This window comes from Anomaloglossus baeobatrachus, chromosome 1 (genome assembly GCF_048569485.1).
Source record: "Anomaloglossus baeobatrachus isolate aAnoBae1 chromosome 1, aAnoBae1.hap1, whole genome shotgun sequence".
Taxonomy (NCBI): domain Eukaryota; kingdom Metazoa; phylum Chordata; class Amphibia; order Anura; family Aromobatidae; genus Anomaloglossus; species Anomaloglossus baeobatrachus.
The window spans coordinates 125,327,703-125,355,687 of NC_134353.1; the positions used below are offsets into that span (position 1 = coordinate 125,327,703).

The 27,985-nt window shown below is 47.0% G+C and overlaps 1 protein-coding gene across 1 annotated transcript in view; it reads right to left on the minus strand.

Annotated features, from left to right (window-relative positions):
* NFXL1 (nuclear transcription factor, X-box binding like 1) overlaps window positions 1–27,985 on the minus strand; it is a 187,731-nt gene that overhangs the window by 73,434 nt on the left and 86,312 nt on the right. Inside the window, exons 12-14 of the mRNA XM_075347016.1 lie at window positions 18,535–18,625; window positions 3,422–3,542; window positions 317–476 (exon numbers count right to left, since the gene is read on the minus strand). Coding sequence (XP_075203131.1) covers window positions 317–476; window positions 3,422–3,542; window positions 18,535–18,625 — 372 coding nt within the window. The remainder of the gene's footprint in view (window positions 1–316; window positions 477–3,421; window positions 3,543–18,534; window positions 18,626–27,985) is intronic.

Here is a 27,985-nt window from a genome sequence, read left to right on the forward strand (position 1 = left end):
GAAAACATGACCTGTTGGTGGCTACCGAGGACTGGAATTAGGAACACTGCCTAGTCAGTGTTTTACCCCAGGGCTGAATTCACAGCTACGCTGCTCGGTACTGAAGATTTACAGAAGATGGGATTTAACATCTACCATGGCCATCAATATCCATGTGGATACAAAAACCATTGAAAAAAACTGGATAACTGAAGACTCCCTCTGCCCCTTCCCCCCCATTTACTCCCCTTCTCTCTGGGCGTGCTGGGACTACAATTCTATATCACATGGATAAATAGATCACATGAATCCTTTTTTCACCAGGTGGAGGTCTTACCAGGCCTTTCTGTTTAATAAGAGCCTCATCATGACAAGACATGGGGCAGAGGTGACCACACTTCTGGAAAGTTTTCTGACAAATCTGTCGACAAGGTGGGCAAGGACCGAAGTGGCATCTGTGTTGCTCCCTGGCCTCGTGGTGGCACGTGGATGGGTTACTAAATGAAGAAGACAACAGGAGTCCCATTATTTGTAGACACACAAATGAATAAATGCAAGAGTTTAGAAAAATCATGGAGACTTGTATTAATTGTATACTATGTGATGTCCTTGGTGCCATGGATCCGTGCACAGTGCCTAAGCTCGCAGGCAGGTCTTGCTCCTTTGGTGATCTATATTATACTTAAAGGTGGCCAGATTCTACGCATCGGGTATTCTAGAATTTACGTATTGTGTAGTTCATGTATGATTTTTGTTATATATATATATATAGATGTTGTTGTGTGTAGTTACTAAGTGTTTGTGTAGGCGCTGTACATGTTCTGAGTGTTGTCTGGGTGTGGCGGGGGGTGAGAGCGGTGTTGTATGTGTGTTGCGTTGTTTGTGGAGCGCTGTGTCTGTAGCGTTGTGTGTGTGTGTTGCGCGGTTTGTGTGAGAGTGTGGGGTGTGTGTGTGTGTGTGTTTTGGGGGGGAGGTATGTTTTGTGCAATGTGTGTGTTGTGCGGTATGTGCGTATATTTATGTATGCCGCGGTGTTTGTGTGTTGGGTGTTGTGTGTGTGCAGCGTTGTCTGTGTGTGTGTGTGTGGGTGTCTGTGTAGGGCGGTGTTTGTGGTTCCCAGTGTGTGGTGTGTTGTGCAGTGCGCGTGTGTGTGTGTGTGTGTGTTGGGGGGAGGTGTACAGCTCCCATCGTGCTCCATCCCCCATGCTGCGCACTCCCCACCGTGCTCCATCCCCTATGCTGCGCATTCCCCATCGTGCTCCATCTCCCATGCTGCGCACTCCCCATTATGCTCCATCCCCCATGCTGCGCATTCCCCATCGTGCTCCATCCGCCATGCTGCGCACTCCCCATCGTGCTCCATCCCCCATGCTGCGCACTCCCAAACGTGCTCCATCCCCCATGCTGCGCACTCCCCATCGTGCTCCATCCCCCATGCTGCGCACTCCCCATCGTGCTCCATCCCCCATGCTGCGCACCCCCCATCGTGCTCCATCCCCCATGCTGAGCAATCCCAAACGTACTCCATCCCCCATGCTGCGCACTCCCCATCGTGCTGTATCCCCCAAGCTGCGCACTCCCAAACGTGCTCCATCCCCCAAGCTGCGCACTCCCAAACGTGCTCCATCCCCCATGCTGCGCACCCCCCATCGTGTTCCATCCCCCATACTGTGCACCCCCCATCGTGCTCCATCCCCCATGCTGCGCACCCCCCATCATGCTCCATCCCCCATGCTGCGCACTCCCCATTGTGCTCCATCCCCCATGCTGCGCATTCCCCATCGTGCTCCATCCCCCATGCTGCGCACTCCCAAACGTGCTCCATCCCCCATGCTGCGCACTCCCCATCGTGCTCCATCCCGCATGCTGCGCACCCCCCCATCGTGCTCCATCCCCCATGCTGCACCAGCATCAGCCTCTCTGCCCCCAGCATCAGCCTCTCTCCTCCCAGCATCAGCCTCTCCTCTCTGTCCCCAGCATCAGCCTCTCTCCTCCCAGCCTTCCCCAGCCTCAGCCTCCCCCAGCATCAGCCTCCCCCTCCCAGCCTCCCCTAGCATCAGTCTCCGCCTCCCAGCCTCCCCCAGCATCAGCCTCCGCCTCCCAGCCTCCCCCAGCATCAGCCTCTCTCCTCCCAGCCTCCCCCAGCATAAGCCTCTCTCCTCCCAGCCTCCTCCAGCATCAGCCTCTCTCCTCCCAGCCTCCCCCAGCATCAGCCTCCCCCTCCCAGCCTTCCCCAGGATCAGCCTCTCTCCTCCCAGCCTCCCTCCTAACAGCCTCCCCCAGCATCAGCCTCCCCCTCCCAGCCTCCCCCAGCCTCAGCCTCCCCCAGCATCAGCCTCTCTCCTCCCAGCCTCCCCTAGCATCAGCCTCCCCCAGCATCAGCCTACACCCTCCCAGCCTCCCCCAGCATCAGCCTCCCCCAGCATCAGCCTCTCTCCTCCCAGCCTCCCCCAGCATCAGCCTTCCCCAGGATCAGCCTCTTGCCTCCCAGCCTCCTCCAGCACGCTGTGCTCCTCTGCCGACACTCACAGATCCGATCGCATACACACACACACACACACACACACACCCCCGATCGCATACACTCACACACACCCGATCGCATACACTCACACACACACACACTGACGATATCGCACATACGCGCTCACACTCACAACATCCGGAGATACCACATGCTTCTGGCCATGTGATCCTCCGGCAGGTCCTGGAAGCTCACTGCACAGTATCGCCGCCGAGAAGCAAGCGATATCCCAGGATGTTGTGAGTGTGTGGATGCGATGTGATGTGTGTGTGAGGTGTGTGTGAGAGTGACTGTGAGAGTGAGTGTGATCTGATGTGTGTGTGTGTGTTATGTGTGTGCGTGTGTGTATGTTCCGCCGCTGCAGGACCTTGATGCGCTGGTAACTATGCTACCATGGTTACCAGCGTATCCCGTCCCCCGCTCGCACGGGAGCCCACACCAGCATACGCCGGCAGCCCCAGCAATGCGAGGGTATGTGTCGGCTGGGTTAGCGGCGTACGCTGATGTGGGCTTCCGGGGGTACAGTACTCACCTGGGAGTCGTGGCTCCGTGTCGCTTCGGGGAATGTGTGCGAGGGTCGGGGCCAGAGCGAGCGTGCATTGCGTGAGGGGGGTGGGGCGTGGCCGAGTTGCCAATACGTGCAGGGTGCCGGGGCGAGAAGCCAATCCGAGTGGGGGGCGGAGCCTGGGCGAGCGGCCGGCCAATCCGTGTGGGGGCGGAGCCTGGGCGAGCGGCCAATCGGTGTGGGGGGGGGGGGGCCATGGCGAGCCCAGCGGCCAATCCGCTTTGTGTCACCGTAAGGACACAATTTTGGAGCAAGACAGACAGACAGACAGACAGACAGACAGAATAAGGCAATTATATATATAGATATGGTAGTGGATACATGAAGCAGAGGAGGAATACTATAGGACATACCCGCACAGCGCCTTACAGCGGGGAGGCTTGGTGCTACGTTCTCTGCCACAGGGAACAGTGAGGACGGTTTTCCCACAACTACATTTCACATCTACTGTCTCAGGACATGGATAGCAGCTTCCTATAATAAAAAAAATATGATAAGTATAGAACAGCTGACATTTTCCCACCAGCAAAATCTTCCATCCACTTAAAGGGAATCTGTCATCAGGTTTTTGCCACCTAATCTGAGAGCAGCATAACGTAGGGGCAGAGATTCTGAATCCAGCAGTGTGTCACTTATTGGGCTGTTAAGTGTAGTTTTGATAAGATCCCTGATTAATCAGCAGTAGATTATCATTAGAGGACTACTTGGCGTCCTGCAGGTAGTCCAGCATATTCATGAGCTCTGTATAACTACTAGATCTGCAGCAGAAAAAACATTGATTTTATCAAAATGACAGCAAACAACTCAGTAAGTGACACATCGCTGGAATCAAGGTCTCTACATTATTCTCTTCTCAAATGGGGGAGCAAAAACCTGGTGACAGATTCCCTTTAAAGAATGGAAAAGGATTTCAACTCCAAATATGAATAATTCCAGAACCTTAACTTAAGAATAGCAATTACGATTGCTTGTCAATATTTCATTGTAAACATTTCTTGACAACTTGAAGTGCAGCCATCATGATTGTCACACTTATTAAAAGGTATCTTCAATCCTGTAATGAGATCATCAATGGTAATAACCATACTCAAGAGCAGCCACCTTTCTATTGATTTCAATGGTAAAAAGAGGCTGCTGACAGTCACTTATAATGGGACAACTAAAGTCACAGAACCCCTTGGGTGAGAATCCCAGGATGGGGCATATTGTCTCTTCAGAGACGAAGAAGACTTGAACTCTAGTGCCACCCCATAGTGTATCCTATGGATATACCATTTATACTCTGGATGAAACACTTCCTTAACTTCTCAGAAACAAGTGCACAAAAACAAAAGCTAACTCAAGGTGACAACCAATATGGCTGTGCTTCTAAGCAATGATTTAGTAAAAATGTACTGAAAGCATTATTACTGTCACGGAGATGTTGGGGTAACTGAAGTAGGGACCCCTAAACTGGTCCTCAGACTAGGCACCCTGTGCTGTCCCTTATCCCAGAGGTAGGCTTGCTGGTAGCCAGGTCTGGATTGCCAGCGTGACCCTAACTCCTGTCTAAACCCTGATCAAACACCCCCTCTCCCCCCACAAGTAAACCCCACAAATACCACAGACAGGGGAAGAACCAAAACACATGCAAACTGCAATCAGACACAAGGGAGAGACAATATGTACCCAGGAAGAAATGAATCACAGGGAGGAAACAAACTATAAACCGGGATATTGCCACGCCACACAGGTAAGCAAACAACAGATCACCAAGCTCTGGATCACCACAATAGGATCAGTATCGCTGAAGCTATATTTGGCGACATGAAACCAGATCCACAACTTATAAAGAGTGAAGGCGGCTGTGAGTGGTCATAAGCAGCCTGAACTCCTAGCAGCAGTTCACAAGCCAGCAAGAACTAACTCCTGCTGGACTGGACAGCAGTGAAGAAGCTAAAACAGCCGATGCCCAAGTCAGGCTAAGCAACTAAGAGACATCTGGTTGTTTGTCAGACTCTGCAGTGTGAATATAGTCCGCCTCTGCCATGACAGCCAGCGAGTGCAAAGCTGAACCACGCATGGCAATTACCAAATGCTGCTCTACAGCTACATGCTAGGTTGCCGTTATATGGTCATTTTTAAAATTGGGTGGAAAAAACATCAAGATTTGGCAGGTTAGACTAATATATAGCTTTTATCCAGTCATTTTATTACAAAATAGAAGAAGTGAAATCAAATTTCTAAGAATAAAATTGACAGAGGATGCCCCAGGGAGGTCAGATGAGAAGCTCATGTGGACTCATGAATGTGTATGAATCAGAAATCCCGTGGCTACCTATACCGGTAATACTCTGTATTAGAGATGAGAGAACCTCTAGAGGCTCGAGTTCGGTTCGTCAAACAGAGGCCGCGTTCGAGTTCGGTTCGGCGAACCGTTCATTGAACCTCTCGAACCCCATTGAAAACAATGGGAGGCAATCACAAACACCTAAAAACACCTGGAAAACACCCTCAAAGGTGTCCAAAAGGTGACAAACAACTCCCAAGACAACACAAACACATGGGAAAGTGACAAGGACAAATACCCATGCGAAAACTAAACAGCTGGACGAGGAAAAAGAGGAGGAGACACAGATATAGGCATGGCATGCCCTTCTAAAATCATGTAAAACACAGCAAGGGGACTCCAAGCAGAGTCTCCCTTTTTTCCCAAAATTGGGAACACACTCACCCCTTCAGTGGCATCACTTGTGCCCCAGTTGCAAACTTGACAGGTAGAATTGCATCAAGCACATTCAAAAATACGCCAGCCTTAACTGTCCCCAGGATGGCACTGGGGTAGGTAGCAAAGTCTTTGCTGATCCATGATTTGTTCATCTTGGATCATTTTTAAAAGCCCAGCAATGGGACTCCAAGCAGAGTCTCCTTTTTTCCAAAAATTGGGCCCCACAGACACCACTTCAGTGGCAGCACTTGTGCCCCAGTTGCAAACTTGACAGGTGCATTAGCATCAAGCACATTCCAAATCCACAAGCCTTTACTCTCAACAGGATGACTCAGGGGTAGTAAAGTCCTTGCGGATCCATGACTTGTTCATCTTGATGAACGTTAGTCTGTCCACATTGTCACTGGACAGACGCGTGCGCTTATCTGTCAGCACACACCCAGCAGCACTGAAGACACGTTCAGAGACAACGCTGGCTGCGGGACACGACAAGATTTCCAAGGCGTAAGTGGAGAGCTCAGGCCATTTTTCAACATTTGAAGCCCAAAATGAGCAAGGCTCCAGTTGCAAAGTCATGGCATCGATATTCATTTGGAGATACTCCTGTATCATCCTCTCCAGCCGTTGACTATGTGTCAGACTTGTTGTCTCTGGTGGCCTTGCAAAGGATGGTCTAAAAAAATTATGAAAGATTCAATAAAATTGCTGTTACTAGCACCAAAAACGGTGCTGCTGGTACGGTTAGACTGTCGATGACGAGACAGTCCCACGTTTGTCAAGTTACAACTGGGAGATTCAGTCCGTGCACCACTGGTGTTTGCTGGAAAAGCCGAGCTAAGATTGCGTAACAGCTTCTGCTGATACTCTTGCATATGTGCGTCCCTTTCTATGGCTGGAATTATTTCACAACATTTGGACTTGTACCGGGGATCGAATAGTGTGGCAACCCAGTAGTCATCATCACTTCTAATTTTGACAATCCGAGGGTCATGTTGTAGGTAGTGCAGCAAGAAGGCGCTCATGTGTCTTGCGCATCCATGTGGACCAAGTCCTCGCTGTGTTTGTGGCATAGAGGTGCTAACTTCCTCTGACATCTCCCCCCAACCTCTTTCAACCGAAATTTGACCAAGGTCTCCCTCATCTGCTGAGTCTTCCATGTCCATCGAGAGTTCGTCCTCCCTTTCTTCCTGGTCTCCTGCACCTTCCTCAAGATTTTGGCTGCTACCATGCACCCTTGTTAATCCCTCTCCCCCACCGTCCCATGCCTGCCGCCTTGGTGATGATGAACGTCTGGACCTTGTAGATGTTGGTATCCCTTGTGCATATGAATCCTCCTGTACTTCCTCCCCTTCCTGTTGCCCCACCCCCTGACTCCGAATAGTGTTTAGCGTGTGCTCCAGCATGTAAATGACTGGAATAGTCATGCTGATAATGGCATTGTCAGCGCTAAACATATTTGTAGCCATCTCGAAACTGTGCAGAAGGGTTCATAGGTCCTTGATCTGAGACCACTCCATCAGCGTGATCTGCCCCACCTCTGCATCTCGTTGGCCCAGGCTATACGTCATAACCAGGGCTCGGCGGTGCTGCCACAGTCGCTGTAACATGTGGAGAGTGGAATTCCAGCGTGTCGCCACATCGCATTTCAGGCGATGAACCGGCAGGCCGAAAGACTTCTGGAGCGATGCAAGTCGGTCAGCTGTGGCGGTTGAACGGCGGAAGTGAGCAGAGAGTGACCGTGCCCTGTGCAGAAGCCCATCTAGGCCGGGATAGTGGGTTAAAAATTGCTGGGCAACAAGGTTCAACACGTGAGCCATACAAGGCACGTGTGTCACGTTGCCCCGGCAAAGGGCCGCACCCAGGTTTGCAGCATTGTCGCACACGGCCTTCCCTGGCTGCAGGTTGAGTCGAGTCAACCATTTACGAAACTCGGACCGCAGAGCTGACCACAACTCATCCGCTGTGTGACTCTTATTCCCAAGACATTTCAAGCTAAAGACCGCCTGATGCCGTTGAGCTCTGCTGCCAGCATAGTAAGGAGGTGTGCAGGATTCCTTGTGCGCAGTTGCAACGCGGGTTGCCTGACCAGGCAGGCTTGGGGCGGAGGTGGAGGACCCAGACTAGGTTGAGGAGGCAGAAGAAGTGGAGGAACTTCGACATACAGAGGATTGTCGCACAAGTCGTGGGGACGGCAAGACTTGTGCAGCAGACCCTTCTCCATCTATCACCATAATTACCCAGTGCCCAGTCAGCGACATGTCGCCCTTGTCCATGCTTACTGGTCCAAGTATCGGTGGTGAAATGCACCCGGTCACACACAGAGTTTCTCAAGGAAGCGGTGATGTTGTGTGTGACATGCTGGTGTAGCGCAAGCACACCTTTCTTGGAGAAGTAGTGGCGACTGGGCATCTGGTACTGGGGCACTGCGACGGACATAAGTTCTCGAAAATCCTCTGTGTCCACCAGACGGAAAGGCAGAATTTCCGTAGCCAAGAGCTTACAGAGAGATAAAGTCAACCTCTTAGCTTTGTCATGGCTCGGAGGAAATAGCCTTTTAATTTGTCCACATCTGAGGGACCGAGATCTGGCCGCAGTGTGGAGACGGTGGTGAGTAGGGTGTCCCTGGAAAACTGCTGGTCTGTGAGGAAAGTGCAGGCGGAGACATGATGTTGCCTTCATCCAAAGTTGGTGCTCTCGATGTCTGAGAGAGCTGTACACCAGCACTTGTTTCCCCTTCCAAACCAACTGACAACCTACCAAGCAAACTGCCTGTTGTGGTTAAAGTGGTGGAAGGTCTGTGTGGAAGAACAGGTCTGACAGCTGTCCCCAAAGTCATAGAAGATGAAGAGCGCGCGCATGCACTGGAAGGGCCAGGCGGTGGATGGCACACTCCGCTAGGCCACATTGCAGCACGGTGAGCTTCCCACTGGGACTTATGCTTGTTATTCATGTGACGATTGATGGAAGAAGTTGTCAAATTGGTGAGGTTTTGGTCTCTACTTATAGACTGCTGACAAATTTTACAGATCACATGATTTGGGAGATCCTTTGCAAGGTCAAAAAAGGACCAGGCTAGGCAAGGCTTAGAGGACATGCGACCTGCAGAGCCACCCCGACTTGTGCTCAGAGGCAGAGGGGTGGCTGAGGATGCACTTGTGGACGTGCTTCCAGTACTCCGACTCTGTCCAGGAAGGCGCAAGGCAACTTCGTCGTCAGTTGCATCCTCCACCGCTTCTGGTGACCTCCTTGAGTGCCCGACTGAGGGTTGACAGTATGTGGGATCTAGAACTTCATCATCAAGCATTGTGTTTGCACTCGCCTCGCCCTCAGACCTAACCTCTTCCTGCCCTGACTAAATAGTTAAGTTGTCAGCCCAATCTGGTATCTACATCTCATCGTCATCAGTATGTTCCTCATTGTCTCCACCAACAGGTGTTACAGTTTGGGAATGAGGGTCATTACATACATACATTATGCTCAGAAACGTGGTCATCACGGCCTGAATCTGACTCACAAAGCTTCTGGGCCTCACTGCAGACCATTTCCTGGTCTGTACTCACTGTAGCTTGGGAGCAGACCTCTGATTCCCAGCCTATAGTGTGACTGAACAGCTCTGCAGACTCAGCCATCTCTGTTTCACCATACTCTGCAGGGCGGGTGGAGACTTGAGAGCTGGGAGAAAGCAAGTGCGATTAGGATGACAACTCAGAGGAATGTTGTTTTTTGGATTTTGAATTTGAGGTGGAGGAGAGGCCACTTGTTGGAGCACTTGAGATCCAGTCAAGCATGTGTTTTTTTTGTGCATCGTCTACCTTTGTTCCAGTTGTTTTGTTCCGTAAAAAGGGAGCACATCAGATTGTCCACGGAAAGTAGTAGACATCTTACTTTTGCTGGAAGATGGCCTATCTTCAGCAGATGTTAATGTAGCTTTCCCACCTTCCCCACGGACACAAACTTTTTTCCTTTTCCAACACGCCTGTTCCCCTTTCCACCAGCATCTGTCCTTTTGCCACTCATTTTGTTAGCGACAAGATTGGAAACTTAAAATGTGTATTACTAAAATCACACTTTATTGAAATATCTATTTAAAAACACAGACTCAACAAAGAAAACTACAAAAAATACATATATTCACACCATATAGTGGTTGACACATTATTTTTTCAAATATATTTTCTCAAAATTATCCCACAGGGGGTAGAGGGAAAAGGGACCCCTTAAATGACCTTACAGAATGGTAGGGATAACCCCAAACAGTTATAGGTGTATATGGGTATACTCTGTTCTTGATCCCTAAACTGTTGCTCTACCTGTCAATGGAGTACACCCTTAGTTTTCGGGTGCCCCCATTCCTCGATGGCTTTCCCTTTTCTGTCCCTATTTGGACATATAATTTAAATAAATATATGGTCACTACTCTTCCTCCTAATTTCCTGGGTAGTGTCAACCCACTATCTGAACATCTCAGGCTATAGTATTCAATGATACCCCAAAATTATAGACATTCAAAGTCAAAAACAATTGTTATATTCAGTTCTCAGCTGTCCCTCAATAATCTGCACCCTTCCTGTCAATGGAGTACATGCTAATTTTTACATTGCCCCCATTCCTCGGCGGCTGCCCCTCAGTAGTTTACTCCTTCAAATAGTAGTGCAAAATAAACCAACAATGCGGGGCGTATCAGATGTACTCAATTGACTTATCTGCTAATTTTTCGGGGTCCTGAGATGTCTCCCATATCCATCAATAATTATGCTTGAAACTCGACACGTTTACCTCCATCTCCATATCAGACGGAGTTCATCAGGAGATTCAAAGACTAGGACTAATAGCCTCCTTCAATGATGTGCTCTCCACGGGTCCTGAAATGGTAATGGTCTCATACCATTTCAGGACCCATGGAGAGCACATCATTCATACCATTTCAGGACCCGTGGAGAGCACATCATTGAAGGAGGCTATTAGGCCTAGTATTTGAATCTCCTGTCACCCACACGCAGAAAGCAGATAATGGCGGCGTGAGGGAAAATGGCCGTATTCATAAGGCAAGGACATGTGATAGTTACAGTCTATGACACATGCCCTTGCTTGTCTGGCAAAAAGTACACTTAGCTGTGTGTGTGTCTAGGATTGGCTGACATCATGGCCCACCCCACTGCACGTGCGCTTAGGAAAAGAAAAAAAAAAATGGCGATCGGCATTATCTTAGCACTCACCAACAGCACAGATTGAAACCCCGTTCCCCCCCCTGCACACTATACGCTGAAATTTCATAATAGTGTGAATCACAGTGACTCACACTATTACAGTGAAAAGCCAGCTAGTAATTAGCTTGGCTTTTTGCTGATCGAACCGTTCTCGAACGTAACTCGAGCTATCGAGCTTTTAGCAAAAAGCTCAAGTTTGATCTCGAGCACCCCCCAAAATCACTCGAACATGAAATTGGCAAACCTCGAACATCGCTCATCTCTACTCTGTATTTAAAGCCCACTATCAATGCTGTCCTCTGCCTCATTATAAGCTTAGAGGAAGGGTTCATTGGCTGGACGACTTCTCCATCAACTGTATCAACTGCAGACTACAGACTTCCATGGAGGCTACAATAGCAGCAGATCCAGCCAAAACATTTCTTATTGCACAAGCCCTTTTCTTGAGGCTGCCAAGGCAGATGAACATTATAAATGTTAGCTTTGTATTTGTCATACGTTATATAAAAAGCGTCTAAGTGTGATAAAATAAACCTGACCATAAAAAGTAAATCTCTCAGCAGATTATACAAACTGCATATATTAATAAATAGATCACTAAGACCTGATGAGACTGGAATACTTACTTTCAAAATCCATGTCACAATGGCTATATAATCTTTAAAAAATAATCAGCATCTTAGGAGTCTAGCCAAAAAGAGCTCATGAGCCCAGTGTATGCAATCCACCATCCTAACTGACAGCTGCAGCTTGTACTGAATAGTGTGAGATTCCAGCAGCAGCAGGGAGGAGGGACACAGATGTTAAACAGGCTAGGAGGGCAAAGATTGTATTTCAAATTTCAATAAACAGTATACAGTCATTCTAATATGGCCTCACCCAGCCTAAAAGATCTATTTAATATCATAAGACATTTGTGTTGTTCGTGAGCTATCCACTTTACGGTATACAGTAATTACACAGTACTGATACTTCTACATAATACTTTGTGGTTTTCTATCGCTGCACAATAGGACAATTGAGTTTACCCTTCGGGGAGTCAGCACAAAGTAGAAGCTCCACATCAGGACTTTTAGATGGAAAGTGTGGCACCCGAGGCTACCGTCGCCACAGAAGTCCTGCACCTCAGCCAGAGGTGTGGTGTCCCATCCTGGGTGAGAAAGAGACCGGGTTCAAGCACCAAAAGCCTGAAGACACCCAATTGTTACCTCACACACTAGATCAGGGCGGGGCAGGTCCCATTAATGCTTAGCGACCAGTAGTCTGGTTATGGCACAAGCCCCGTGCACAGACTTTGGGACCAGCCTGGGGGTGGAGTTTGGTGGGTGAGGTGTCAGAGGTAAATGGGCAGAGTTCAGTTTGAAAGTTGATGGCTGACAGAGTCAGTCAGGAGCGGGAAGGAGAGCGACTAGGAGTCCGGACCATGGGGGTCTTGCTAGACCCTGGTGACGTTGAAGAGAGAATCCAAACGACTTAGGGGAGGGGTGCCAGACTCCCCTATAGTCTTGTTCCACAAGCAACATCCCAAAGTGAAGGGATTTGGTCGCAAACTGGGTCCCGGTCCCTAGGCTAGAAATAGACTTTAGAGGTCTGCGACTCCTGGATCAGGGCACTGTGTGTGGAGGCACAGAACCAGCGGGAGAGAGTCAGCGCAGACGAGACGACCAGGCAATGCAAATGAAGGCGAACTGGTACTGGCTTCGGACTTACTCGGGATCGGCGGATGCCCATCACTGTGGATCCCAACATACCATGGTGGACTAAGCTGGTTCAGTGAGTAAAAGACTTATCACAAAGCCACGGTGTCGTCTCCATTACTCCTGTGTCACAGCCTGCCATCATAGACTTTTCATATTTCCAACGGTCGCCCTGGGGTCCCGCTCCACCTGTGGGGACCAAGAACACCTCAGCTGCGCCATCACCACCGGCCCCGGGGAACACGCAGCGCAGCGGCGGCCCACATAGCCACAAAACCACAGGTGGCGTCACAAACTTTAAAATCTCATCATCATCCCCTTTCTTACTAAAAGACACCGCCAGGGTCACGGAACCAGACCCGCCACCGCTGACATTCCCGGAATAGTCCGGCCCGGTTCAGAGTGCCCCCGGCCCTGGGGCTGGCGTGTCAGAAAGTCCACAGTGGAATATACTAAAAGAACACTCCATGTGATGTGAACAGATCAAAACCCACAGGCTGGAAAATTTCTACCAGAAAATAACCTTTTTGAGTTTAGTAGGAAAGTTAAAATCTGCAACAAAACTAGAGGCAAGCACGTGACAATTCATCATCTCTGAATGCCAGGTCTACAGAGTCCAGAGGGAGCACAGAGAGGTGCTGGAGCGGGGGGGCTTCAGAGGAGATCCATGTATGAATGAAGTTATTATTAGAGGGGCTCTTCCACCATATTACTACACTACACTTTACCTGGCCACAGCTTAGTCAATTGTTTGTCGGGGTCTTTAAGCTGTGGGTCCGCCAGATTAAAGGATTTTGTGATTATCCATAAACTGCCTATGTCCCTGTTGGTCTCCTTGTTTCCTTTTCTGGAAAGAATGTCACGTGGACACAGTCTCCTAGTTGTCTGCTGCAGCTAGTCGATGGCTGCAGAGGTCAAGTGACATCAGCCATTGAAGGAGGAAGCAAGGAGAATGGCAAAGTTAGTGGCATTTTTTTTATAACTAAGACCGCAATTGGCTCATTCTTAAAGGGAACCTGTCAGGTGCAATATGCACCCAGAACCACGAGCAGTTCTGGGTGCATACTTCAAATTCCAGCATCTAGTAGCATACGTAAAGAGATCTTTAGAAAAAGTATTACTAAAGATCCTTCATAATATGCTAATGAAAGTATTACTAAAGATCCTTCATAATATGCTTATGAGAGTGGGCACTAGTCGCAAGGGTGTTAGTTCCTGAGCTAATTCCGTCCTCTTAACATGTTAGCACACCCACAGGGGCAATATGCTATTTAATGCCCATTGCCCAGCATCATCAGTGGTGACGCACCTACCTGTGTCCACTGTCACTGCTTCAGAACACTGGGCTTAGGATCAGTGCACATGATCAGACACCACGGTACTTCCGGTCATGCGCAGTATGAAGCCGGGTGTACGCGTACCGGCTTCAGAGAGATCTACTGCACATGACCGGAAGTGCCGAGACTTCTGATCATGCGCTCTGAGCCTAAGCCCCGTGTTCTGAAGCGGTGAGAACGGACACAGGTATGCACATCATTGCTGATGACGCTGGGCAATTGGTATGGATTAGCACGTTAGCACACCCCTGCGGGCGTGCTAATATGCTAAGAGGGCGGAATGAGCGCAGGAACGCATGCCCTTGCAACTGGTCCCTGGCCTCATTAACATATTATAAAGGATCTTTATAAATACTTTTTCTAAAGATCTCTTTAGCTATGCTAGTGTATACAGGGACAGTTAGGCAGGGATTAGCAATATGCACCCAGTACTGCTCGTGGTTCTGAGTGCATATTGCACCTGACAGGTTCCCTTTAAAATGAATGAAAAAAAAAAATGTAGTGAACAATCCCTTTAAAGTCAAAATGTAGAGAAATTTGAGAAAAGCTTTCACTTTATACATCAGTCTAATACTGCTGCCCTATTGAATCCATTACCTTGAACTGCACATCGCACGGCATAATTATACAGCATCATGCAAAATCTGCCATTCTCTCGCTTTCCTTCATCAAATTGTTTCATACGTCCTAATCAGATTAGCAGAAATGTCAGTAACTGAATTCTAAGGAAGTGGATTCTGGACAAAGACCACATAGGCAGTGAGACTTTCATGTGGTTCGTTATCACGGTGTTCATCCTTGTGACCTTTAAAAAAGGGTCCCATTATTAGTTGTATTGCATTTGAGATGCAAATGAAACGGCGCGGCACAGAACGCCTCATCCAGGCTCTCATAACCTTCAGATGATGAAGATACACACTGCCAGGCATTCCACCATGACAGCCCCATAAATAAGGGCAGAGTGTTATTTTAGCTTCAAAGAAACGAGAGAATCAATGTTGCTTTTATGATTAGAACCATAAAATTTTGGCTTTTACATAAATTCTTGATTTGTCCTGTTATGGTTGCTGCTGCACAGCGTGGCGCTAGGACGGCTCCAACGTGTTAACAAGCTGATAGAGAGATGGGGGAGATCACAAAACACAGCCACACTCCACACTCATAAAAACTGCGGGAGAAAACCACATAAAATACTAATGGGGGCTCTCCCCACGCCTGACCTCCGAGCACAGACGGAACAGGGTAATAATGGCTGGATTTAATATTGGGCTTTACAAGGGTAATTAGTAACCACATCTAATAAACGAACCCCAGAGAGACCTGCGGGAGGCGGAGAACGCTGCATTCATCAAAACGGAGCCATTCAGACTTCCCATTCTAGTTTTCTCTAAAGCTGCACAAGATGTGCCAAATTATTACTGGTGGATTTGCCCACAACTAGCTGTCATTTCCCTTTGGGGTAAACTGTGTCTGATCCTATACTCTTCCGCAAAAATCGGTGGTCAGATGATCCCACCAAGGACAACATCTGCAAGGAGTTTATGTTCTCCCCGTTTTGCGTGGGTTTCCTCCGGTTTCCTCCCACAATTCAAAAATATTCTGCTAGGGAACTTAGATTGTGAGCCCCAATGGGGACAGTGATGATGATGTATGTAAAGCGCTGTGGAATTAATAGCGCTACATACATAATTATTATTATTTTTACACAAATCCATTGTGAATCCATATCAGAATCTGCATATTCCCCCATGGGTTTTTGCCTCCCCGATAGGCTAAAAGTGATGAAACCCATGGTTAAAATGAACAGAAATTTACGTGCTGCAGATTGAAAGGGAACCAGTCATGTCGTTTCTTTATATCAAAACACCCCTAATGTATTTTAAATGATGCAATGTGCATCACTAACCTGGTTTCAAAAAAAATAAATCATGTATTATGTCTTAAAAAAAAAAAAAAAAAAAAAGGCATTATGTGCTTAGATGAATGCAGTATATATCTTAGGTTTCAGTCACAGGGGTGGAGCTTTTGTTGAATTCAGTCACTGTCACTCAAGTTCAGGCAAGATTCTTATTTGAACTTAGTCACACTTCCCACATTGTAATTGATTACACCACAGGGCCTGCACCGCCACTTCTCTGCTGATCACCACAGGGCCTGCACCGCCACTTCTCTGCTGATCACCACAGGGCCTGCACCACCACTTCTCTGCTGATCACCACAGGGCCTGCACCACCACTTCTCTGCTGATCACCACAGGGCCTTCACCACCACTTCTCTGCTGATCACCACAGGGCCTGCACCACCACTTCTCTGCTGATCACCACAGGGCCTTCACCACCACTTCTCTGCTGATCACCACAGGGCCTTCACCACCACTTCTCTGCTGATCACCACAGGGCCTTCACCACCACTTCTCTGCTGATCATCACAGGGCCTGCACCACCACTTCTCTGCTGATCATCACAGGGCCTGCACCACCACTTCTCTGCTGATCACCACAGGGCCTTCACCACCACTTCTCTGCTGATCATCACAAGGCCTTCACCACCACCTCTCTGCTGAGCTCCTCTCATTACGGTCACATGGCCATGACTTGTTCACCACCATTTCACCTCTGTTGCGTTCTGCCCATTACGATCACATGATAATGACATCATCACAGGTCCTTCACCAACATGTCTCCTATGCTGAACTCTGGAGATAAGCAGAGGAGGTCCTATGGTGACGTCATAACGATATGACTGTAATGGGCGCAGCTCAGCAGAGAAGTTGTAGTGAAGGAAATGTAGTGATCAGTCCATGAGTAGTGGTGGTGCAGGATCTGTGGTGATGTCACCACCATGTGACCATATTGGGTGGAGCTCAGCATAGGAGAATTGGTGGTGGGGTGTGACCAAGGTCAAAAAAGAATCATGCCTAGACTGAGGCCCTATGCGCACTTACCGTTTTTTCCCGCGGATTTCCTGCGGTTTTGCTGCATGTTTCGCTGCAGAAAATGTTCATAACATCTCTGCAGTGAATCACCAGCAAAACCTATGGAAAAAAAAAAATGCTGTGCGCACTGGGCGGAATTTGACAGCTGCATGTTTTGCTGCGGGATTCCCGCAGCAAAAACAATTGCATGTCACTTCTTTTCTGCACGTCACTGCGGGATTTCACTCCATTGACTGCCATGTAATCGTGAAATCCTGCAAGGAATAACGCAGGCAGCAAATTCTGTGCGGTTCATTGCGTTTTCCTGCGTTATCCCCTCCGGTATTTCGCGGTTTACCTGCGGTAATGTACATCGCTTGCCCGCGGTTTGCAGGGAAGTGATGTCATGATGACAGGAAGAGGAAGCGGAGCAGAGAGTAAACACACACATCACAGACACACACAGACATCACAGACATAGAACACAGACACGTCTGTAATCCACGTCCTGCGATGCTTGCATCCAGCCGCGACTGACACAGACACAGCGCTGAATGCAGCCTCGCAGCGAGACAGCAGAGGTAACCACAGGGCATTTCCCATGGCCGGTAATTTGAACTCACTACCGACCATGAGAAATGCAGCGTGTGCTCACAGGGACTCTATCTATCCCTCTATCTAACTATCTATTCTTCTGTCTATTTATCTATCTGCTATCTAAGGAAATGTTTTTTTTTTCAATGTGCTTTATTGCATTGAATGCATTAAAGCACATGTACCAACCCACACGCGGCAAAACAGCGGCAATACCGCGAACAATACCGCGGTAAATCCGCAGCAAACCGCATGCGGTTTTCGGGTGCGGTTTGCCACGGTTTTTTACCGCGGGTGCGGTAATCTTTCAGTGCTTGCGGAATTTTCTTGAAAAAATTCCATTTTACAGTGCGCGACAAAGCCTGACAGTGACTGAACCCAGCAAAAGCGCCGCCCCTATGACTGAAACCTAATGTATGTACTGCATTCACCTAACCATTTAAAGTCTTTTTTTTTTTTTAAGATAAATACATGGATTTTTTTTTTCTTTTAAAAAAAAAAAAAAAATCATGTTAGTGATGCACACTGCATCATTTAAAACTCATTAGGGGCGGTTTAATATAAAAACACGACATGATAGGTTCCCTTTAAAAAAAACCACGGCATGTAACTTTTAGCGTCAGCGGCATGTGGATGAGATTTGCAGCGTCACATCTACTTACCTTTCCTGTTGGATATCACATATTGAAATAATAACCAGTGACAGAAGACCACCGATTCAGTCTTCTCTCACTGAGATCAGGGGGAACAGGTACACCCTATACTATCCATCAATGAGATCAAAGTGGTTGAACCTCGCTGCTCTAACATTTATCAACTATGACCTGGAAAACCCAACTAATGGAACTAGCACTTTAATTCCTTTATTATTTTAATAATACTTACATGTCATATGTATTATTCACCAAGTGCATATTGCAATTTCTTTCACCTGAATGTCTCCAATATTCTGTAATATTGGAAATGCGTTTCATATATAAATCATTTTCTACCCCGATGGTTTTATCTTACCTCTGTGGCAGACGGAGGGGCACTTGTGATTCCGACATCCAAGGGTGCGTCCACATTGCTGATCGCAGCCTGGGCAGTTTCCTGTACAACACTAGATACACAAAAAAAAACAAAATACAAAAAGAAATTGATGACAATTGAGCCAAAAACTGCTAACAACTACATGTATTAGGCTATGTGCACACGTTGCGTTTTTTTCAGCGCGGAAAAAAAAACGCACCCTCTGGCAGAGGGGAGAATTGTAAACAATGCTTTTTGACAAAAAAAAAACGCATCGAAAACGCATGCATTTTTCATGCGGTTTTTATGCGTTTTTCATGCGTTTTTTTAGGTGCGTTTTTTAAGACTTGTCAGTGTTAATAAAGTTGGTTGAACACAGACCTTTGGAAAAAAAACCTTTGGAATGGAAGGAGCACCATTTGAATTTTAGAAAAGTTGAAATAAACTTTGCGCACCATGTCACATTAGCAGGGCCTCTTGGGTACCTATACATCAGAAAACCCCCACAAGTGACCCCATTTTGGAATCTGCACCCCTCAAGGATTTTATTCAGGAGTATATTAAGCATTTTGAATCCACAGCTACTTCACCCAAAATGTTGCTGTACCAACAATATTCTCACTGTTGGGCTACATGGCCGTGATCCAGCGACACGGCGTCCAGTACACAGTGTCAGCCTTCCTGCAGAGATGTGAGTGTTGTCCACGGGAGAACGCAGCTGCCCATGCCCACGATTTGGGTTCAGGCTGCTGTGGACTTTAGCTCTATTCTACCTGCAGAGAACACTCTCGTCTCCGCAGCATAAATTGACATGCAGAGGCTCGGGAAGCCACGCCGCAGGTCAGTTTATGCTGCGGAGAAAAGAGGTACAGTGGGCACGGGATCACCAAAAATCCTTCCACTGTGCTTCTACTGCACAATGTAGCGTTATGGACGCAGGGAAAACACTCAGCACCCAAACCACTGCAAAACCCGATTGTGGGCACACAGCCTAAAAAGCGCCAATGGATGAATGGATGTCAAATACATATATAACTCCCACGCCCTGCATATTCTAAGCTGGCACCTTTAGTACCTTTCATGCGACACTAAAGGGTGCCGGCCTAGTATTTATCCCAAAAAAAAAAAAAAAAAATCAATGAAAAAAAATGGCGTGGGGACCCCCCTTATTTTTGATAGCCAGTTAGGGTAAAGCAGACAGCCGTAGCCTGCAAACCACAGCTGGCAGCTTCATCTTGTCTGGTGATTAATTTGGAGGGCTCCATAGGCTTTATTTATAAAGAATTAAAAAAAAAAATAACGTGGGGTCCCCCCAAATTAGATCACCAGCCAAGGTGAAGCTGACAGCTGGGGTCTGGTATTCTCAGGCTGGGAAGAGCCATGGTTATTGGACTCTTCCAAACCTAAAAATAGCAGGCCGCAGCCGCCCCAGAAGTGGCGCGTCCATTAGATGCGCCAATCCTGGCGCTTCGCCCCAACTCATCCCGTTGCCCTGGTGCGGTGGCAAAAGGGGTAATAAATGGTGTTGATACCAGATGTGTAATGTCACCTGACATCAAGCCCAGCAATTAGTTATGTCACGGCGTCTATTTGATACCAGACATAACTAATTGACAGTAAACAAAAGCAAAAAAAATGACAACAAAAAAAAATTTATTAGAAAAAACACTCCCCAAATCATTCCCTCGTTCACCAATTTAATAAAAAAATTTGAAAAAATGGGTCTGCAGAAATCCATTTGGACGTACCACGTCGGCTCTGGACCTTCTAGAATATGGGGGATACGTTCAGAGAACGTATCCCCCATTTTCTAGGAGGGCAGACCCTCCATTTGAGGAGAGTGGGTGCCAAAAATCTGCATCCACTCTCCCCAAGACACAGCTGCAGACTGCCGAGCAGCCAGCACAGCTCTCTGAACACAGTGCTGGCTGTCAGCTGATCTGCACGTGACCGCACTGACCGGCGTCTGCTGTGAAGGAGGAGGGGGCCGAGGGGGATCAGCGCTGCGACCGGACAGGTAAGGGGGAATACCGGGGGGAATAGGGGGTGACCTGGCAGGGCCTGGGCGGCATTTTCCAAGTAAATGCCTGCGTTCTGGCATGCCGACAAAGCCCACTGACCGCAACAAAAAAGCAGCTCACTGCGCTGTAGCTGCGTTCTGACCCGCATCATTGATTTCAATGAGGGAGAGAACGCAGCCACAACGCACAAAAGAAGTGACATGCTGCTTTTCTTTCCGCACCGATTTTTGGCATCCAAAACGCTGCGTTTAGAAACGCAGCGTGTGCACTGATTTTTCGGCTTGTATGCTTCTCATACACTTTGCTGGGAAAGCTGAACGCGTGCAATTTGCCACTGAAACGCTGCGGTTCTAAACGCAGCGTTTCCGCGGGAAAAAACGCAACGTGTGCACACAGCCTTACCTTTAATATTCACACTTTTTTTTTTTTTTTAACAAATATATAAAACCGAAAAATAAATAAATAAAAAAATATATATATATAACATAAATAAATAAAAGGCTGTGAACTTCATTCCGGAGTCCTCCTACCCTTCCCTTAGCTATGATCACATCTACATTAGGTAAACTACTTTTTTTTTGTATTCTAAACAGAAACACCAAACTTCATGCAGGGACAGATCCATTAGAAGAGGAATTCCCAAATGGCATCTTATGGACTCAGCTGACTCTACTGGTGTCTGTTGGGTTATAATAGTGGCAGTCACTTTAATGGTAAAAATTACGCAGATTTCACATAATTTCTTCTTTTAACAATGCAGAATTGTGGAACAAATGGGAACGCAGGCATAAATCACCACTCCTGCATTTTGTTTTTTTTTCCCCAGAACTTGAGTGGTGCTGGTAATCTAAGGCCTTGCCCCTAGTAATATACTCACTTTCCAGCATCTTCACCTTTTATCGACACCACTACAGTCTCGCAGCACCATCTTGTGACCATAACTTCTGATTGACGTAAGTCAGAGGTAACAACCACAAACTCTCAATGCAAGTCTATGAGAGTCAGAATGAGGCTCTCATAGACCTGCATTGAAGAGTGACCTCCGGTTCGCTCCAAGAAACACTGGAGTGATCCAGAAGGTTACAAGCGGTCAGAGACCAACAGGAGTGGTGGTGATAGAAGGTGAAGACGCCAGAAGACAAGTATATGAGTAGTATCAAGAAACTTGGATAAAAAGCACCACTCCACGACTCTGGACTTGTCTCCCATTGAGCACATTTGGGATGTCAATAGTTGGTAATTGCAAAGTGAGCTGCCAGCAGTGGATCTTGATGATTTGCCCAAGTGCATCCAGCAAGTCAGAACATCTTCCAGCCAACCATTAATAACCTCGTTGATAACAACTATTGTAGGTGCGGAGATTTCTGTACGTGGTGCTCATATTCACTACTAAATACAGTGCAGACCAAAAGTTTGGACACACCTCATTCAAAGCGTTTTCTTTATTTTCATGACTCTGAAAATTGTAGATTCACATTGAAGGTATCGAAACTATGAATTAACACAGGTGGAATGAAATACTTAATGAAATACTTAACAAAAAAGTGTCACCAGACCTGAACCCAATCGAGATGGTTTGGGGTGAGCTGGACCGCAGAGTGAAGGCAAAAGGGCCAACAAATGCTAAGCATCTCTGGGAACTCCTTCAAGACTGTTGGAAATCAATTTCTGGTGACTACCTCTTGAAGCTCATCAGTAGAATGCCAAGAGTGTGCAAAGCAGTAATGAAAGCAAAAGGTGGCTACTTTGAAGAACCTAGAATATAAGACATATTTTCAGTTGTTTCACACTTTTTTGTTAAGTATTTCATTCCACATGTTTTCATTCATAATTTTGATGCCTTCAATGTGAATCTACACTTTTCAGAGTCATGAAAATAAAGAAAAAACTCTTTGAATGAGAAGGTGTGTCCAAACGTTTGGTCTGTACTGTACATTGAAAAGTTTTGAAATTGTGTTTCAATTTTTGTCATGGTAATTTTCATTGTTATTTTTATGCAGCTTTCTCAATTCCAAGATGTATACAACACCCTTTATCAAGCTGTGCAGAATTATTAGGCAGCTTGTTTTCCTCAAGCAAAATGGTCAAAAAAAAAAAAAAAAAGAGTAAGGGAATCTGTCAGCAGGTTTTTGCTATGAAATCTGAAGACCCCATGCTGCAAGGGTTAACATAGAGAATTCAGGGCTGCCTGTCTTGTCAAGGTCCGATCTATTGTGTATTTACTATGTTTGATTCATTGCTCGGACTAAAGGTGGTGTCACACATAGCGACGACGACAACAACAACGTCGCTGCTAAGTCACCATTATCTGTGACGTAGCAGCGACGTCCCGTCGCTGTCGCTGTGTGTGACATCCAGCAACGACCTGGCCACTGCTGCGAGGTCGCCGGTCGTTGCTGAATGTCCTGCTTCATTTTTTGCTCGTCACTCTCCCGCTGTGAAGCGCACATCGCTGTATGTGACAGCGAGAGAGCGACGAACTGAAGCAAGCAGGGAGCAGGAGCCGGCGTCTGGCAGCCTGCGGTAAGCTGTAACCACGGTAAACATCGGGTAACCAAGAAGCCCTTTCTTTGGTTACCCGATATTTACCTTAGTTACTAGCGTCCGCCGCTCTCACGCTGCCAGTGCCGGCTCCCTGCTCTCTGCATTTGTAGCTGGAGTACACATCGGGTAATTAACCCGATGTGTACTCTGGCTAGGAGTGCAGGGAATAGGGAGCCGGCACTGGCAGCGTGAGAGCGGCGGACACTAGTAACTAAGGTAAATATCGGGTAACCAAGAGAAGTGCTTTCCTTGGTTACCCGATATTTACCTTAGTTACGCTTCCACGCGTCGCTGCTGGCTGGGGTCTCTGCCTGTTTGACAGCTCACCAGCGACCATGTAATGACGCAGCAGCGATCCTGATAAGGTCAGATCGCTGGTCGTGATCGCTGCTGCATCGCTATGCGTGACACCACCTTAAAGGGAAATTCGGGACACTCCCTGCTGTGATTGGCACCTCAAGAGTGTGGCTGGTATGGGCGGGCAGCTCTCTCAGCTCTGCTACATGAATAAATCTAAAACTTCTGATTGTGTCACAATGCCTTCACCCAGTAATCTAAGTGATACATTGCTTGAATCAGGATCTCTTTGTCTACATTATGCTGCTGACAGATGTCCTTTAAAAGATATACACTTTAAAATGAGGAGATTATTGATTGCCCTTTCTTAGAAGTAACATAAAACCAAATATTTTTGCCACTTTTTATGCTGCATGCGAATGTCGTAATGGGATAAAACCAGGCTTTCTTCTAAGCCATCCCTATAAATTGGTTGTGAGTTCTGATAGTAAAATAAAAGAATTAAGTGAAGATTTGGATGATTGTATTTGAGGAATGCCAGTCCTGCTCCAAGTAAGAAGAACGAGAAGACATAAACTTGAAAAGATTTTCTCATTTCAGATCGCTTTGTTCATTTGATAATGTTGTTGCATGTCAATATTTTATTGTGAGAAATTGAATATCCCCTAGACCGCTGTACACAGTCACTGACCTCAGCAATGATCCTTGCATGTACGATTAGACCGCTAAGACCAGTGATTGGCTGCAGGGGTCACGTAGCTGCACTCCGTGGCATTTCTGGACTTCAGAAAAATAGGACCATTAAGCAACAATGCTCTAATGCTCTAAACACTCAGTATAGGAATTCCTCTCTGGCTACCCACATGAAAGGTGGGGTTCATAATATACTAATCAAAATGGCGAGCCCCTCTGCTGTTTTATATAGAGGTCTGAAAAAATTCAAGAACTGAAAAATGGTGGAAAAAAAAAATGTTAGTTTACTTTGCATTTATGCAGTAAGAGAAAAAACAATAAAATAAATCATTTGCTATGGAGTTATAAGAGGGCTGTTTTTTTTTTGGGGGGGGGGGATTCTGGGAGATACGGTGACAATTGTTTTTCAAACAGAAAAGATCTCCAGCTTCCAAATGCATAAAATCAAATTTCTTTTATTCCAAAAATTAAAATCCAAAGTAAAGGACTTGATCCAAAATATTAAGAGCAATTAGAAATGCAACGCGTTTCACACAAGATGTCCTTTGTCAGAGCATATGGCTTATGTTTCATAAAGGCTCACTTTTAACCTTTAGGGGATAAATGACAAAGGTGGTATAATCAAATAACAACAAATAAAGGGGAATTTAGTACCAAGCTGTGGCGGTATAATACCGTAAAGGCTTTACAAAATGTGTACAAATACAAAGTATAATGCATTGATCATTAAATAGTAATAATAAATTGTGAATCAATTTTGTATATTATATATCGACAACAAAGAAGGGAATTTTGTTTACTTACCGTAAATTCCTTTTCTTCTAGCTCTAATTGGGAGACCCAGACAATTGGGTGTATAGGCTATGCCTCCGGAGGCCGCACAAAGTACTACACTTAAAAGTGTTAAGCCCCTCCCCTTCTGCCTATACACCCCCCGTGCTCCCACGGGCTCCTCAGTTTTGGTGCAAAAGCAAGAAGGAGGAAAAAGAATTATCAACTGGTTTAAAGTAACTTCAATCCGAAGGAATATCGGAGAACTAAAACCATTCAACATGAACAACATGTGTACACAAAAAAACAGGGGCGGGTGCTGGGTCTCCCAATTAGAGCTAGAAGAAAAGGAATTTACGGTAAGTAAACAAAATTCCCTTCTTCTTTTTCGCTCTATTAGGAGACCCAGACAATTGGGACGTCCAAAAGCAGTCCCTGGGTGGGTAAAATAATACCTTGTAAGAGAGCCGTAAAACGGCCCTTTCCTACAGGTGGGCAACCGCCGCCTGAAGGACTCGTCTACCTAGGCTGGCATCCGCCGCAGCATAGGTATGCACCTGATAGTGCTTCGTGAAAGTGTGCAGGCTCGACCAGGTAGCCGCCTGACACACCTGTTGAGCCGTAGCCTGGTGCCTCAAAGCCCAGGACGCTCCCACGGCTCTGGTAGAATGGGCCTTCAGCCCTGAGGGAACCGGAAGCCCAGCCGAACGGTAAGCTTCGATAATTGGCTCCTTTATCCACCGAGCCAGGGTTGATTTGGAAGCCTGTGATCCTTTACGCTGGCCAGCGACAAGGACAAAGAGTGCATCCGAGCGGCGCAGGGGCGCCGTACGAGAAATGTAGAGTCTGAGTGCTCTCACCAGATCTAACAAGTGCAAATCCTTTTCACATTGGTGAACTGGATGAGGATAAAAAGAAGGTAAGGAAATATCCTGATTGAGATGAAAGGGGGATACCACCTTAGGAAGAAATTCCGGAACCGGACGTAGAACCACCTTGTCCTGGTGAAACACCAGAAAAGGGGCTTTGCACGACAACGCTGCTAGCTCAGACACTCTCCGAAGAGAAGTGACTGCTACTAGAAAAACCACTTTCTGCGAAAGTCGTGAGAGGGAGATATCTCTCATTGGCTCGAAAGGTGGTTTCTGAAGAACCATCAGCACCCTGTTTAGATCCCAGGGTTCTAACGGCCGCTTGTAAGGTGGAACGATGTGACAAACTCCCTGCAGGAACGTGCGTACCTGTGGAAGTCTAGCTAGGCGCTTCTGGAAAAACACAGAGAGCGCCGAAACTTGTCCCTTAAGGGAGCCCAGCGACAAACCCTTTTCCAGTCCAGATTGAAGGAAGGACAGAAAAGTAGGTAATGCAAATGGCCAGGGAGAAAAACCCTGAGCAGAGCACCACGACAGAAAAATTTTCCACGTCCTGTGATAGATCTTGGCGGACGTTGGTTTTCTAGCCTGTCTCATAGTGGCAATGACCTCTTGAGATAACCCTGAAGACGCTAGGATCCAGGACTCAATGGCCACACAGTCAGGTTGAGGGCCGCAGAATTCAGATGGAAAAACGGCCCTTGAGATAGCAAGTCTGGTCGGTCTGGTAGTGCCCACGGTCGGCCGACCGTGAGATGCCACAGATCCGGGTACCACGACCGCCTCGGCCAGTCTGGAGTGACGAGGATGACGCGGCGGCAGTCGGCCCTGATCTTGCGTAACACTCTGGGCAACAGTGCCAGCGGAGGAAACACATAAGGGAGCTGAAACTGCGACCAATCCTGAACTAAGGCGTCTGCCGCCAGAGCTCTGGGATCTTGAGACCGTGCCATGAACATTGGTACCTTGTTGTTGTGCCGGGACGCCATGAGGTCGACGTCCGGCACCCCCCAGCGGCAACAGATCTCCTGAAACACGTCCGGGTGAAGGGACCATTCCCCTGCGTCCATGCCCTGGCGACTGAGATAATCCGCTTCCCAGTTTTCTACGCCTGGGATGTGAACTGCGGATATGGTGGAGGCCGTGGCTTCCACCCACATCAAAATCCGCCGGACTTCCTGGAAGGCTTGTCGACTGCGTGTTCCGCCTTGGTGGTTGATGTATGCCACCGCTGTGGAATTGTCCGACTGAATTCGGATCTGCTTGCCTTCCAGCCACTGCTGGAACGCTTTCAGGGCAAGATACACCCTCCTTCGCACAAAGCAAAAAACTGAGGAGCCCGTGGGAGCACGGGGGGTGTATAGGCAGAAGGGGAGGGGCTTAACACTTTTAAGTGTAGTACTTTGTGCGGCCTCCGGAGGCATAGCCTATACACCCAATTGTCTGGGTCTCCCAATAGAGCGAAAAAGAAATAAATATTCCAATGGAACACCATTATAGTGGGCGGCACGGTGGCTCAGTGGTTAGCACTACAGCCTTGCAGCGCTGGGGTACTAGTCCCACTAAGGACAACATCTGCAAGGAGTTTGTATGTTCTCCCCGTGTTTGCGTGGGTTTCCTCTGGGTACTCCGGTTCCCTCCCACACTCCAAAAACATACTGATAGGGAATTTAGATTGTGAGCCCCAATGGGGACAATGTTGCCAATGTATGTAAAGCGCTGTGGAATTGATAGCACTATATAAATGAATAAATATTATATTATTATTATAGTCACATGATATATACTGTGCATATATTAGATATAGTAAAGACCCCCTTATTTCTGTCTCCATGAGTTAACTGGAGTCCCATAACATCAGACATCCTGTTATATCTTTGATTCAAATATGAATGCAATCGATTTTGCAGTGAAAATTAAAAAAAATAATAAAAAAAAATATATATTTTTTTTAAATTTATTTTCGCTGCAAAATCGATTGCATTCATATTTGAATCAAAGATATAACAGGATGTCTGTTATGGGACTCCAGTTAACTCATGAAGACAGAAATAAGGGGGTCTTTACTATATCTAATATATGTATATATCATGTGACTATAATGGTGTTCCATTGGAATAATTTATTTTGTTGTCGATATATAATATACAAAATTGATTCACAATTTATTATTACTATTTAATGATCAATGCATTATACTTTGTATTTGTACACATTTTGTAAAGCCTTTACGGGTATCATACTGCCACAGCT